At 40.2% G+C, this 14,768-nt stretch overlaps 1 protein-coding gene across 1 annotated transcript in view; it reads right to left on the bottom strand.

Annotated features, from left to right (window-relative positions):
* The window catches only part of FBN1 (fibrillin 1), a 233,037-nt gene that overhangs the window by 18,898 nt on the left and 199,371 nt on the right, over window positions 1–14,768 (bottom strand). The window contains exons 47-55 of the mRNA XM_028147684.2: window positions 14,406–14,534; window positions 13,426–13,545; window positions 11,421–11,546; window positions 6,562–6,711; window positions 6,148–6,213; window positions 5,750–5,866; window positions 3,256–3,375; window positions 1,571–1,693; window positions 880–1,011 (exon numbers count right to left, since the gene is read on the bottom strand). Of these exons, the coding sequence (XP_028003485.1) occupies window positions 880–1,011; window positions 1,571–1,693; window positions 3,256–3,375; window positions 5,750–5,866; window positions 6,148–6,213; window positions 6,562–6,711; window positions 11,421–11,546; window positions 13,426–13,545; window positions 14,406–14,534 (1,083 nt within the window). The remainder of the gene's footprint in view (window positions 1–879; window positions 1,012–1,570; window positions 1,694–3,255; window positions 3,376–5,749; window positions 5,867–6,147; window positions 6,214–6,561; window positions 6,712–11,420; window positions 11,547–13,425; window positions 13,546–14,405; window positions 14,535–14,768) is intronic.

The raw sequence follows: 14,768 nt of genomic DNA, 5'->3' as shown, positions 1-14,768 counted from the left end.
TGTTTTCTAATGTCACTGATTATTAGAAAGGAAAGGGATGCATGTGGGAGTGTTCTAGTAATTTTCTCCTGTATTTCTTGTCTAAAGCAGTGGTCAGGAAACTTTCTATAGGTAATACTAATACTACAGTATTACTATAAATATATAGTAAATTTTAGGCTTTGCAGACCATATGGTCTCTGTTGCAAGTGCTCTACTCTGCTCTGCCACTGTGGCAGGAAAGCAGCCATGGACCATGAGTGAATGATTAGGGCTATGTTCCCACATAACTCCATTTAAAAAAACAGGTGGTGGGCTGGCAGGCTGGATTTGAACCTCACACTGTGGTGTGCCAACCCCCAGTCTAAAGCTGTGGTTTTTAATGCTGGATCCACATGATAGGAACTTGGGGGAGCCTTAAAATACCATTGCCTGGGACCCACTCTGCACCCACCCATTCTCTGGAGGTGGATCCCACTGGTTTAGTGATGTTTCTTGTTTAGGACCTGGCATCAGAACTCAATGCCAGGGTACTGGTAGCAAAGTTGGGTCAACAGGGAAACATTCCAATGCAGTAAGTGGAACTGACCCCAAAACAAAGGAGTACAAAAATGAAAGGAAGGAAATAGAGGAAATACCCAATATTCCAATCCTGGAAGCAAAATGGGCTGAGAAAGTAGGCAAAGACCAGCTCAGAGGGAGAAAAATCACAGAGCTCATGGGATTCACAGATCATCATGAGACAAGGGGCCCTCCACTGGAAGTTATGGCATGAGGTTAATTATGAGGGGCAAAATGGCTCTGGCCAAGAAGAACATAGGGCCCATAAGGATTCAACCCAAGTCCCTTCCTTTGTCACTTCCGACTCACTCAGAGCTCCTTCTGCTGGGATTCTCTTACCTACGCAGGCTTCCCCATCAGGTGTGCGCTGATACCCGGGTCCACAGATGCATATATACGTGCCAATGAGGTTCTTGCATTCCATTTGCTTTTCAGCACAGTCATGCTTCAACTCTTCACACTCATCCAGGTCTGGAAAGAATGTGCAACCACAAATTTATAAGAGAAGCTGCATTAATTTCTTGCCTTTTTCACATGAAAACAGTATTAAGTAACCTATTTCCTTTTGCATTGTTAGAATCTGTGGCCTCCCAAGAATGAGAAGAGTTCTTCTAACCACTTATGAACTCGAAGAAATTGCTCCCTAAACTAACTGGTAACCTCTTCAAAAGCAGGAAGCACGGTTTTTAATACTTTTTGATTAATTGAATATCTCCATTTCAACATCTTCATACAGAACTTCCTGAATGTGGGAAAAAGTCTTCTTTTCTGTCTTCACATTTGTGGCATGGCTGGCATGCAATGCAGAGTGAACTAAAAGGGATCTGCAGGGCAGCCCTTGACTCAGCTTGAAGCCTCAAGCAGCTATTTACTAGGAAAGGGAGCAATGACAACCCTCATAATGTCCATGAACTACAGCAGTGTTCCCCAATTCCCAGCCCTCCTCCATGGTTGGAAGCTCTGGAGGGACATCTCCCATCATCGTGTTAGAGCTCCCTGGCTTGGATGACCTTGAACGTGAATGTCTCACCTTTGCACATCCTCCTGTCTTCTCTCAGGACATAGCCAGCAGGACATTTGCATTCATACGACCCGTAAGTGTTTACACATCGGAAAGCACAGAGCAGAGGATTCTGGGCACACTCGTTTACATCTGCAGCAGAGGTAGTAAGAAAATAATGGATCATGGACATCAACCAAAAAAAGGAATCTACTTTTACCAAAAGCTGAAATGCTTCATTGTTATAAACATGGGTGGACCAAGCAGTCTCTGGTTTTCAGGGAGCTATAAAATGATCTGGTTATTTTATAATTGGTATCAGTAGGGGGGCCATGCATCCTGATGCTCCCAGCACAGTCAAGTTTATGGTTGTTATTCCTGTGTAATTATGAATTGTTATTTAGATGGATGAGGTCACCTATATAGAGGGAGCTGTTCTAAAATTCTTTCTTTGAAGCCTCAAGATGATCACTTGCCACCCCCAAAGTCACATGGAGTGGTGATCAGTTTTACCCCATTCAGCCAAAACAACTGCCAAGTCAATTGCTGTCAGAACAGAAGCAGACCCCTCCATGACTGTTAAACCCCTCCCTTTCCCCATATAGAAGAGGCTTCTGTTAAATAGCAGTGTTTCTTATACCCAAGCAAATAGTGTTCCGAATTATTATACACTTACAGAAATACCTAGTTCCCACTGATGCCCAGGTTAGAGCCTTCAATAGGTGGGAATGACTTTACTGTTAGTGGGTCAAAGTGATTTCTGTAGATTTCATAATTTGAAAACATCAGAATGTGTTTTGGAAAATCAGGGTTAAAACAGACCATCTTGATGATCATGTTTCTTCCTAAGACCACTGATGCCACTGAGATCATCAGTGAGACCCCAGATCATGACTAGTTACAGCCTTGAAAGATCCACTCACAACTTCAACAATGGGTACCGATGGGCCATATTTCTAATGCAGAGCTCATTTTAATACCAACTTTACTCTCTGCCTTCATTTTCCCTTCATGCTTTTCTTAGACCAGTGGTTCTCAACTAGAGAACACATCAGAATCATCTGGAGAGCTGCTGAGCCCCCATCTTAGAGTTGCTGACTCAGGAGGTCTGGGATGAGGCCTAAAAATCTGAAGCCCTAACAAGTTCACAGGTGATGCTGATGTAGCTGGTCCAGAGACCATCCTTTGAGAACCACTCTTCTAGACACTCTCTCCCTTTGCTTTCTTTCCATTCATTCTTCCAGCCACACTGGCTGACACATATAACATATAGGCAATGCCACTGTGACGGCTGCGGGATATTGGTGGTTACCTCAGTGGGTAGATGTTTCTATGAATAGAAAAGAAAAACCAGAGAAGAAAAAGAAAGGGAGCAAGTGAGATGAAAATAAAGACAGAAGGGGAAAATGGAAAGTATGAAAGAAGGTAATAAACAAGACTGGAGTTGTATACAAATATCAGTAGTAGGGAGACACCACCAAGAACTCTGCATGATCTGCAGCATAACTTGTGCCATGAGCCATCTGTATCTTTTTCAGATACTCCCTGCAGAAAGGTGGACACACAGAGATGAAAAGATGGAATGGCCCATCCGGCCCAGATGTTTTTTATTCTATACATCCTGAGTGGTATTTCATATTAAGAATTATAATTAACCAACTGTTGCTTCCAAGATCAGAACATGTAACCAACTATTATGCATTTAAGAGTCTTACCTTCACAAGTCATCATTGGACCAGGCTCAAATCCCTCCTCACAGGTGCATTCAAACCCTCCAATCACATTCTTGCAAGTTCCATTTCCACAAGGATTGCCCACAGAACATTCATCAATATCTGCAGGTGACCAGGAGAATAATATTTAAAACACAATGAATTGAGAGAAAATGGGCTTGGACTGAGATAATACCTTTCATTCTATCAGAATACTTCGATCTGTAATGTTTTATTTTATTCTCATTCTGTCCTTGCAGAGAAGGAATACACATGTCCTATTGCCACAGGTTTGTGGCTGTGAAATCCAACTTGCTAAGTGGCAGTGGCAGTGACAATGACAGTGACAGTAGCTGGGTTTCTAGCTCTCATAGTGCTCTTCTCTGTGTGTTTCTCCAGCCTCCCACACTATAAAGAAGTACATCTTCTAGTGGGAATAGATGTTCAAAGGGTTAAAACCATGCTTCTCTCACAAGTCAAAAGTTTTCACTTACTTAAAGCTAGAAATACATCTCCAGCTTGGCCTTACATTACATCACTCTCCAAGAAGCCTTAAACATGATGGAGCTCTGCCAGATATAAAATAGAAGACTAAACTGACGCAAAATAAGAGACCAGAGGTTAAGCAAAATTAATACACTGGATAAAATCAAGACCCAAGTAGATTTTGTTGATTCTGTTGAAGCCAGATGGTTTACATTAGGCAGACGAAAGTCTAGAAAGAAATATATTTAGGGTCTGATCTCTCTAAATAACTATCTAGAGAGAACAAGTTTTACCAAGGAGGTCCAAAAAATAGATATGCCTCCCAACTCATCTATCTAGAATTCTCATTCTAAAACATCTTCCTTTGGGAGAGGGGGGAATTGAAAAATAGGATTGTATTTTAGCTATGTAGGGCACAGAAAAGTAATAGACTAGCATCAAGGGTTCTTTCTGTCTTCTGCTGGGCCCTGAACTCAGCAAGTGAAGACAAGAGACTGTGGTAGAGAGACTATGGGTGAGGAGGCTCATGTCTCACATCCATAGTAGCACTAACTGAAGGTGCCAGAGAGAAAACATTGATGACTTTGCTTTCGTTCTGCTATGAACTTCCATTTCACGGTAAGGAATGTCATATCTCTTTCAAGTTAATAATCACAATATCATTGATTTTTAGAGTTATAAGGTAATTAGAAATAACTTGGTCCATCTGCATAATATTACATTCTAAGGCCTAAAGAACTTGCTTCAGCTCCCAGAGTCATCACTGCAGCTGAAATCCTCACACCCTGATTCCCTGTGTGGAAAGAACACTTTCTAATGTACACAGACTCTTAGCATTTATGCCATTATTAACTCAGGTTTGGATTTCTTAGATAAATAGACATAATACTTAGATTCCATGTGGAGTTAGTGTGAATTAAGAGGTCAAAGGTCAGCCATAGAAGCCATTCTTTGAAATTTTAATAAGAAGGTTAAAACAAGGGGAAATATGTTGGGTACATAGCATTTCATATTACTATGTGCAACAAAATCTGGGCAAATTTTGTATTTTATATCTTGAGAGACTAAGATTATGACCATTAATATGTTTTAATTTCAGAAAGACTTTCATTATAATATTGTCCTTTCCACTATCTCTTCAAATGTGTCTTTCCCATTAGACTTAAGGTCCATGCAAGGAAGGGCAATGTTGTCTTGATTCACTGCTGTAGTCATAGAGCCAAACAAAGTGCCTGGCACATAGTGGGGCCTCAGCTAGTATTGCTAGATGAATGATACATAAACGAAAGAACAAAATTTATTTCTTTTCTATCTTGGTACTTATACTTCCTCATGTGAATGCTGTAGAGCAAGCATGTCAAACTCATGGCCCACGGGCACATGTGGCGCAGCCAATATAACGGTATGTAAGAAACGTCTTATTAAAAATTTTGTACCTTAATTTTTACAATATCCTGTTATACATAGTTATTAATAAGGAACTACAACATTCCCAAATGACTGATTACTATAATCGTGTTGCATTCATTTCCCTTACGCGCCTTACACATAGGCACACTATTTCTTTCCACTAAGACCAGCAGCAAATATTTTAGCAGCCGATGGCTACGTCATTAGTGTTGAATTGACTTGTTTGGTGTGCGCAACTGGAAAAATTTCGCTTTTGGAGAATAAGAAAAATAGGTTTATTTGAGTTATGCTTATTAATTTGTGCAGTTATTCAGTGTCTGGTAAGTTAATGTTCAAGAAAAAAAATATTAATTTTTATTGAAATATTCTATTATTTTATGATAACGATTACTCATTTATTTCAGCCCTTTGTATTCAGCATGTCTTTATTGAAATAAATGTACGTTTCTATGAAAATTGAAGCTTTTTTTTTTCTTTGCGGCCACATAAACTTAAACCTTGTTTATTTGGCCTGTGTTAGCCTTTGAGTTTGACATGCTTGCTGTAGAGCTTAACTTTTAACTTGTAAAACCCCAGTGGAAGAAACCGACTTATCACTCACCTACACATTCATTCCCCTCCAGAATGTAACCAAAGGGACACTCGCAGCGGTAGGAGCCGTCCGTGTTGATGCACTGCCCGTGTTTACAGACATCAGGCTCTTTGCACTCATCCATATCTTAAGCAAAGGAGAGGGAAAAAGTAAATAACAAGGTATTTAAAAAAAATAAAAAACACAGAGGTAAATTATAATCATTTCTGTGTTTAATCCATGGAATAGTTATTACAATACACTATCGCAAATACAATACAAAATACAATTGGCACCTAAATGAGAAGACAAAGAAACAGAGCTTAATTTTTGAAGACAGATGTGAAGAAATAAGAACAATAGGAAATGAGCAAGGAAGAGGCTAGCTGATACTTAGAAATGCTGAGAATCTAGCACAGGCCACTCACCAACTGCTGAGTCATCAGGTCCCACAATGATCCCACTTCCATAGGGACAGATCTGGCGGAAGGCCTCTGTGGTGGAGACATACTCGTTAATAGATAGACCAGTGGCACCAGCCATAGGCTCCTCCCCAGCATTATGTGGTGGCCGAACTGCCACATGCTGCACGTATTGGGAAACGGTGAACGGGACAAGCCCAGAAACCAGAGACAGTTAACGAGGTCCCAGAGCTGCCGTGCCTACTACTTGGGCAGCTCCAATTCATAACATAGCTTAGAAGAAAAGAACTACCTAGCTCCTGAGGAAAAACAATTTTAACGAATATTTTAGTTGGACTTACAATTAAATTAAGGTCTTGCTTATTTTGTGGCCAGTGTGCACCCTGAATGGGCCAAAGAGAAACACAGATGGAAACGTACCATCGGGCTCAGTGGGACACAGCTCACAGGGATCTCCCCAGCCTTCTCCCTTCAAGGCGCAGCAGCATTCCTGCTTGGAGTGGTTCCTGGATTTGGGTGATGAACACTTTCCTCCTTCAAACTTCGCATAACAGTAGCTCATTCGCAAATCTGCAGCATAAATTCAAGAGGCCCTTCAGTTGCTTTCTTACTAAATCACTAAATCGTTAATGTATAATACTGAATAAAAAATAAGGCATCCCCGCCCTCACTGATGTTGCTCAGTGGTCAGAGCATCGACTTGTGCATTGAAGGGTTGAGGGCTCGATTCTGGTCAAGGGCAGGTACCTGGGTTGCAGGCTCAATCCCCGGGCCTGGTTGGGGCACATATGGGAGGCAACCAATCAATGTGTCTCTCTCAAATAGATGTTTCTGTCTATCTCTCTCTCACTCTCTCTCTCTGCCTCCCTCAATTCCTCCCTTCCACTCCCTCTAAAAATCAATGGAAAAAATATCCTCAGGTGAAGATTATATACATAAAAAGAAAGAAACAAGCCATCCTGTTAAATATGTTCTCTTCTCATGACTATAGCAACACCCCTTAAGTCAGTGGTTCTCAATCTTTCTAATGCCGCGACCCTTTAATATAGTTCCTCCTGTTGTGGTGACCCCCAGCCATAAAATTATTTTTGTTGCTACTTCATAACTGTAATTTTGCTACTGTTATGAATCGTAATGTAAATATCTGTGTTTTCCGATGGTCTTAGGCAACCCTGCTAGGGGTTCTCACAGGTTGAGAACCGCTGCTGTAGAGCCTAAGACCATCGGAAAACACAGATATTTACATTACGATTCATTAACAGTAGCAAAATTACAGTTATGAAGTAGCAATGAAAATAATTTTATGGCTGGGGGTCACCACAACATGAGGAACTGTATTAAAGGGTCGCGGCATTAGAAAGGTTGAGAACCACTGCCTTAAGTGATTATAATAATAACTTAGCTGAGTCTTCATAGTCATAGGTAACTTCTGTAGTGAGATCTGGACAAATCTATGTGACTTTCACCATATTATTTCTCATTTTTGCCACTTTCCCCAAATAACCTGATGTAAATAATAAAAATGAAGACTGTCACATTTCAAACCTGATATCATCAGTGACTTCAGGATGGGGACATCCAGAGATGGAGTCGTTCACGAGTACCTTTCACTGGGAGCTCTGCTTACACATGTTTGGGATAACACTGAGCAAGCACACTAGTTGAAGGGAGACCTCCCAGTGCTAGAACTTACTGTAGCACCACGCTGTGCTGTTTATTCTGTGCCCCCTAAGCCCTGGAGCCAAAATAAAACCCCCAGATTCCAGGCTTAGAGCAGATAAAGACGTGGCGATTTTGTGGACTGGAAAGAACACAACACAATGGTCACCTACTGCAGCAGCTACTCATGCAGCTGCTGTCTGCAAAATGGAGGCGGAGCTTTCTGCAGATTTTGCACATGAACACGCACACCAACACGCACACAAACAGAGGCTTGTTTAGCTGAACAGAGAGAGGGAAGGTAAAGAGGAGGGCAGGGAGAGGAGTGAATGAGAGGGAGAATACTCTATCAAAGAATATGTTTCTTTAATATTGATTATTTCTTGGTGACTCCAACATGGAATATGGGATCTAGTTCCTACAAAATTCTCCAACATTGTGCGACATAATTTTGGCAACTGACTTTTCCATTTCTTATAGTGCAAACTGAGCGACTCTAAAAAGTGAGCTCATCCAAGAGCCTGGAGTGTGTTTTCCCTCAAACTTGACTTCCAGAGCCTTGCAATCTCCTCTCAAGTTACCCAGAGGCAAAATCTGCAGGTTTTAACGAAATGCTTTCATATCCACTCTGCACAACTCCCCTTTTTTATTTCTGATCAGGTCTGCTCTCTCCTGTTACAGTTTTTCAATCTCAGGTAGCATACTATTATAGTCACCTATGCATTTCTGTTAATACATTTTCATTTTATTTCATGACAAATGAGACAGTGTAAGAATAACTGAGTAGCCAAAGATCATACCAGAAAAATTTTCATGAATTAAAGTAAAAATATTTGTCTGCCTGTCTATCTGGTTTATGAGGTTCTGTTAAGTCAAGTTCTATTGTCCTCCCCCATGAACTTGTTCAACTTTTTCAACCAACTTTTCCACATAAACTATCTCCCTAATTTCTACTTCACTTCCATATCTGCTATAGACAGGACCTCACAGGCACCCTTCAGTCAGATACTCTTCAGAAGGTCAAGAGCAATTAAAAGCCAGTCCTCATCCTACAGCATGTCTGCCAACCAAATGTTTGATTTGCTGAGAAGCTTCAGGGAATGATAGTTCCCTGAATTACACATTTAAATATATATATTGATTTTTAGAAAGAGACAGGGGGAGAGAGAGAGAGGAACACTGATGTGGGAGAGAAACAGAGATCAGTTGTCAGGGATTGCACCTGGGTATGAGTCTTGACAGGGAACTGAATGTGCCACTTTTTGGTGTACAGGATGATGCTCCAACCAGCTGAGCCATACAGTCATGGCAAGGATACCTTTTGACTTGCTTTACTCTTCAAGTTCATTGTCACTCTCTCAAAGTTTTGAGTTTATCAGTCCTGTTTTTATAATTTATGCCTACAAATGTCTTAAGATATAACTTAGTGACTACTCACTAATATGTTTCAACAAATATATTAAAGCTTAATTCCTTCCTTTGTCTTTCCAGCTTGTAATGTTTCTTTGAAATCTAGACACGTGCATGTTCTAATACGTGTCTGTTAACATTTTCATTCTCTCTTCCTTTTATCACTGACCCTGTTCCTTAGCCCAGTCTCCCCAACCCTACTCCATCACCCCACCCACCCCTGGAAAAAAAATCTAGGCTTTACACAGAGGCTCAAACACAGGACATTTAGGGTGAGCATAAGTGACAAATTATCTTCACTGAACTTTGTAAGTGGGAGTGGCTCATTTACATCTGTGACCTCCGGGTGCCACGATCCATCACTTTTGTTCCTTCATAGCATTATCAGTAGTTCTGTGGACTTTTCTCATTTCATGGGCAATAGAAGCCTGACTCCTAATTTGTCATCTTTTAAGAAAAACCTGGGTCTTTATTCCCTGGCTCCACTGAAATCTGTGCTCTGTGGGAGATTTGCTTGTGGTGATTCTCTAGAACGGGTTTATTAATCAAAGGTGCCTTGCATTGGGAAAGAGAACTGTGGCTTGCCCACACACTTTAACTAGGGCTCCCTGGGATGCCTGTTTACCAGTCCATCTGCAAAGAGCCCTTAATGACCTTGGAAATTGCATCAGAACTACAACAGTCGCTTTCCCTGCTTGCATTCCTCAATTCTGGCGCTGAGCATGTGGCAGGGCTGCTCACAAGCTGGGCCGATTCTTCCTGCAGCGTTAGCTTGCTCTGTGACAGGCCAGTGCAAATTGAATTAATAGCCTCTGAGTTTCCTCTGGCTTGCCACATCGGCAGATTCACACCTGGTTTCTCACTGCTTTCTTTCCAAACTCAGGCCAACCCAAAGGCACACAAAAACCAGGGAGAAGTTAGAATTTATTGGGCTGGTCTATACCACCCAGACAGCGTATCTGCTTGAATCAAGCATCACCCAACCCACAACCTCAAAATCAACCAACAGCCTCCAGTAACTACCTATAAGACCAAGCCAACCAGAGTATTCTCAACTCTTCCCTTTCTCACTTTTAAATACTAGGTAGCTAAATGACCAGCTGTAAAGTAAAAAGTGAATAGATTAGAATAACAAGAGTCTATGAAGGACTCAGAAAGTAAAAAAGCTCTGTCACATGTTCAATAAGATTGGTTGGGCAGGTATTATTGTTGTTTAAAATGAGAAAATGGAGGTTACAAAAGATTAAATGCCTTGCCCTACACGAAACATGGCAGGGTTGAGACTTTAAACACAATTTTTAGAATTTTAATTGATATCCTTTGCCTCTCATTTGGTAATATGGAAAGAAAACAAACACACACACACACACACACACACACACAACAAAACAAAACAAGACAAAACAAAATAAACAAACAAACAAAAAAGAAAAAACGGAACAAAAACAACAAAAAGGCACTGGAGCAGGGCTGGGGTGGGGGTGGGGGAGAAGAGAACTATGTGCGTTTGTATGAGGTTTTTTTTTGTGTCCTGAATTCATTAAACTAATTTGTGAAAATAGACAGACTCACACCATTCATTGCATTGCTAAGTAAAATCTAAACAGTTTTCTGGGACACAATACACTGTGTTATGCTTAAGTTCAGGCTCCCTTTTGATTTTTTTAAAAAGTGCACATGTATTATTCCAGAAAACAGACTATGGCCTAGCAAGAATCTTGGTCAGTTCAAATTTATTTTTCTGTTTTCTTAGAAAACTTGTGATGTAAGGATAGGCACTATATCCTGGGGACATGTGGGTTAATCGCATTTTTCTGTCTGAAAGCCTAGTTTTTGGCCCATATTTATCTAGGTTACCTCTTCAGGTGCAGAGACCGTGTGGCTGATGGCTGATCGTGCCAGGCTTTGCCACATTCAGTGGCTACTGGCTGATCCCACTCACTGGCCTACCAGCATCTGTGCTCTTAGGGGAGTCTGGGTCTCAGTGCCAGGACAGTTGTTGCACAAGCAACCATAACTTGATGGATGAGTGTTTAACCTTAAAAGTAAAAATGAACTTTCTGACATATGGTAGTCATTAGACCTCTGGGTGAATAAAAACTCTCCATCTTCTCTTTCACAAAGAATCAAAGCTTTGCCATGTTTTAAAAGTAAAACCACAACAAATAAACACAGGGTAATGAAAGTCTAAGGCCTTCAAATGCACTTACCTTGGCATCTTCTTCCAGTAGAGGACAAAGAGAACCCGTCTGGACACAGGCATTTGAAGCTGCCTTCAGTGTTACTGCATGTGCCCAAGGCACAGATTTCTGGCTCTTCAACACACTCATCAATATCTAAAAGAAGTACCCGTGTCAAACAAAGTCAAACCATCAGGTACCAGATGCAAAATGTGGAAATACAAAGTGTGACTGGCTTTCAAAATTCTCCCAATCATGAGGATACGTTCTTATATTATGCGCTATGGGTAGACGTATAGACTGTGATGACTTTAAAAATTAGCCTTTGACAGTTCTTGCAAAAATGGAATCGGCAAGTACCTTCTAAGGGACGCAACTGCATTGCTTGGTTAGTTAGAAAAGTTGGAATAGTTCCAACCGCCCCTAATCTAGGAAAGATGCAACAAACCCCAGTCTGGCTTGGCCTCATTATTAATGGTGCCCATCCTAAAACTGTGTTGGTTTGGTCATAAAATTACATGACCACCCTACTTATGGGAAAAGTACAGCCACTCCTTCCAACAGATTTGCCTATTGTTTCCCTTTTCAGCAGACATTTGTCGTGAAAAAGAGGTCACTCTTGATTCTGAGCTATAATATTTTTATGGAAATACCTTTCTCCCCTTTAAAACACCTATCTCTTGCATCTTGGGGCTCTTTATTGTGATATTTGTACAAAGAGTTCTACCCACACCAAAATGTATTTGCCTCACACAGCTTTATTCCCACAAGGTCCAACTAAAGGGAAATCAGAAACTTAACTTCTTTATCTTGACTTAACATTATAAATACCACACAAAAAAATGTGGTATTTGGTAATGTGCACTATGAAGTGATTATCTTTCTGTACAATTCAAAGCCAGCCTCTTCATCACTCCACATTATTACATGGCATTTATAATCGCATCACGGTTCCTGTGGTTTATTAACAAACCTGAACTGCTGCTGCTGATTTACCCCGTTCCCACACTCCCTCCACTGCAACATCCAACCTTTTCTTCAAAGAAAAGCCAACTTTTGTAAAAATGTCAAACATTTCTTTTTGGTTACTGTTTTCATCATTGTTGTTTTGATTTGTTCTCTTATAGTAGAAATTAACCTGTAAATGCTGACTTCCTAAGAGGGGGGACAAAGAGACTGTGGAATGGGCACATTTATTGATTATTCAGGAAGTTGTTTTTCTTTCTATACACTTCTATTCTGTTCATTCTAGAGGAAGTTTGCAGTAACCATGGAGTGAATAAAGCCGGTCTTTAAGAGTAAAATAACATGTTGAATAATTTGCATTTCGGCCTAATTTTGATTATATGTTTCCATGCATAATATTTTCACTTGACTGCAATTTAAATTGGATATATAATAAAATTACTCATTGATGATACTAAAAGTAGAGACATTTCTTCCTCATTATGGATTAGATGTAGTCCTGTTCACAGCAGAAGCATGGGCTAGGTGACTTCTTAAGAATCCTTTCAACCCTAGTTATTTATGAAGTTCTGGCAATTAATGTCTTTTATTTAACGCAATGGCATATGTACTGAGGAAGGCAGTACTATAAAATTTGCAGAGAATTTATTTGTAGTAACACATTTCCACCTCTCTATAGGTCAAAACAACATAGACAAATTATATAGCCACGTGCATCCAACTTTGAATGTGGTCACAAATATTTTAACTGGAATCAGGAAGCTAATTTTAGTTGCAAACTATTAGCACTTAAAAACATGTAATTTAAGACATTTTACAAGCTGCATAAAAGCACATTGGAAAAGAGTCAGGGTCATATGACCATCCTTAGGTACAGAGCAAATAACCTCATCAGGAATTAGCATGAAAATTAGATGTCCTTGTCTCACCATCTGAGGCCATAAATCACACTCTCTGCTCCTGGATTTGTTTTTGCTGAATGAAGACACCATCACACCATCAGAAAAGCTTTGACTGTGATAATGCCAGTGCAGTAACCAATACTACTTATTCCCAAATGCCCTCCTACCTTCACACTTGTCATTTTGTAGACTGTATCCAGGTGGACAAATACATCTGTAGGACCCATCCAAGTTCTGACAGGTGCCTGGTGCACATTTTCCGGGTTCTAAAACACATTCATTGATATCTGCAAAGAAAAGAGAAAAAGACGGAAGAGGTTTCAACTGGCATGCCTTCCATCAAGCAATTAAAACTCAAAGAAACTGGGATCAAATCAAAGAAACACATAAAACTAAATAAAATTAGTCCATGAAACTACCATGGAGAAAAATTAATGACACAATAAAAATAAGCTTTAACAGCTTTCAGAAGTGTGCAATATGGCAACCACATTTTATTTAACCTACTATAAATGAAATATTCCCAGAAAAGTGTAGCATGTAAAAAGTCAATGGATATTGCCCTAACCGGTTTGGCTCAGTGGATAGAGCGTCGGCCTGTGGACTGAAGGGTCCCAGGTTCAATTCTGGTCAAGGGCATGTACCTGGGTTGTGAGCACATCCCCAGTGAGAGGTGTGCAGGAGGCAGCTGATCGATGTTTCTCTCTCATCGATGTTTCTAACTCTCTATCCCTCTCTCTTCCTCTCTGTAAAAAATCAATAAAATACATTTTTTTTTAAAAAGTCAATGGATATGAAGATTTTGAGAGCAGCCAAAAACTCATATAAGAACTTACTACAAAGTTATTTTGAAGAAAAATAAATATAAGAAAGGGAATTAAAATTGTTTATAGAATTATTTAATTGTCTAATTCTTTAACAGGTTAACTGTTACCTGTGAGTATAATTTAATTTTAAAAGATGAGGGGGAAAAGTGGTATATGTGTTCGTGTGTGTGTGTGTGTGTGTGTGTGTGTGTGTAGAATTACTGTCATTCTACTCTGCTTTTTCCCCTCTGAGCTTCCAGAAGGATGCATGGTGGTAGAGCCTGCATGATTCTTTGGTCTCTGGGATGTTCTTTGGAGGGTCTCACTGAGAATGGACTCACCCACACAAGTTCTGCCATCTGGAGCCACCTCGTAGCCTTCGTTACACTCACACTGGAAGGATCCCACAGTATTGATGCACTGGCCATTTCTGCAAAGGTTCCCGTTTCCAGTTGCACATTCATCAACATCTGCCAAAAAAATATCCTTTGATATATTCCAAAGAAAATGTCATAATCCCAGCAATGATCAAAACCTTTAAAGGGAAAAATACTTGTTCTGAATTTCAGTGGCCTTTGCCGGCTCAGCCAAACATAAGAAATTCCAATGAAAATCTAGACCTGGCTATAGGTACCTATCAAAACCTAAACGATTACACCATTCTATTAATTAGAGATTGATCATTTATATTACAATCTTATATG

This window comes from Eptesicus fuscus, chromosome 5 (assembly GCF_027574615.1).
Source record: "Eptesicus fuscus isolate TK198812 chromosome 5, DD_ASM_mEF_20220401, whole genome shotgun sequence".
Taxonomy (NCBI): domain Eukaryota; kingdom Metazoa; phylum Chordata; class Mammalia; order Chiroptera; family Vespertilionidae; genus Eptesicus; species Eptesicus fuscus.
The sequence above is the reverse complement of the archived record's forward strand: the minus strand, read 5'-3'. Positions and strand labels throughout refer to the sequence as shown.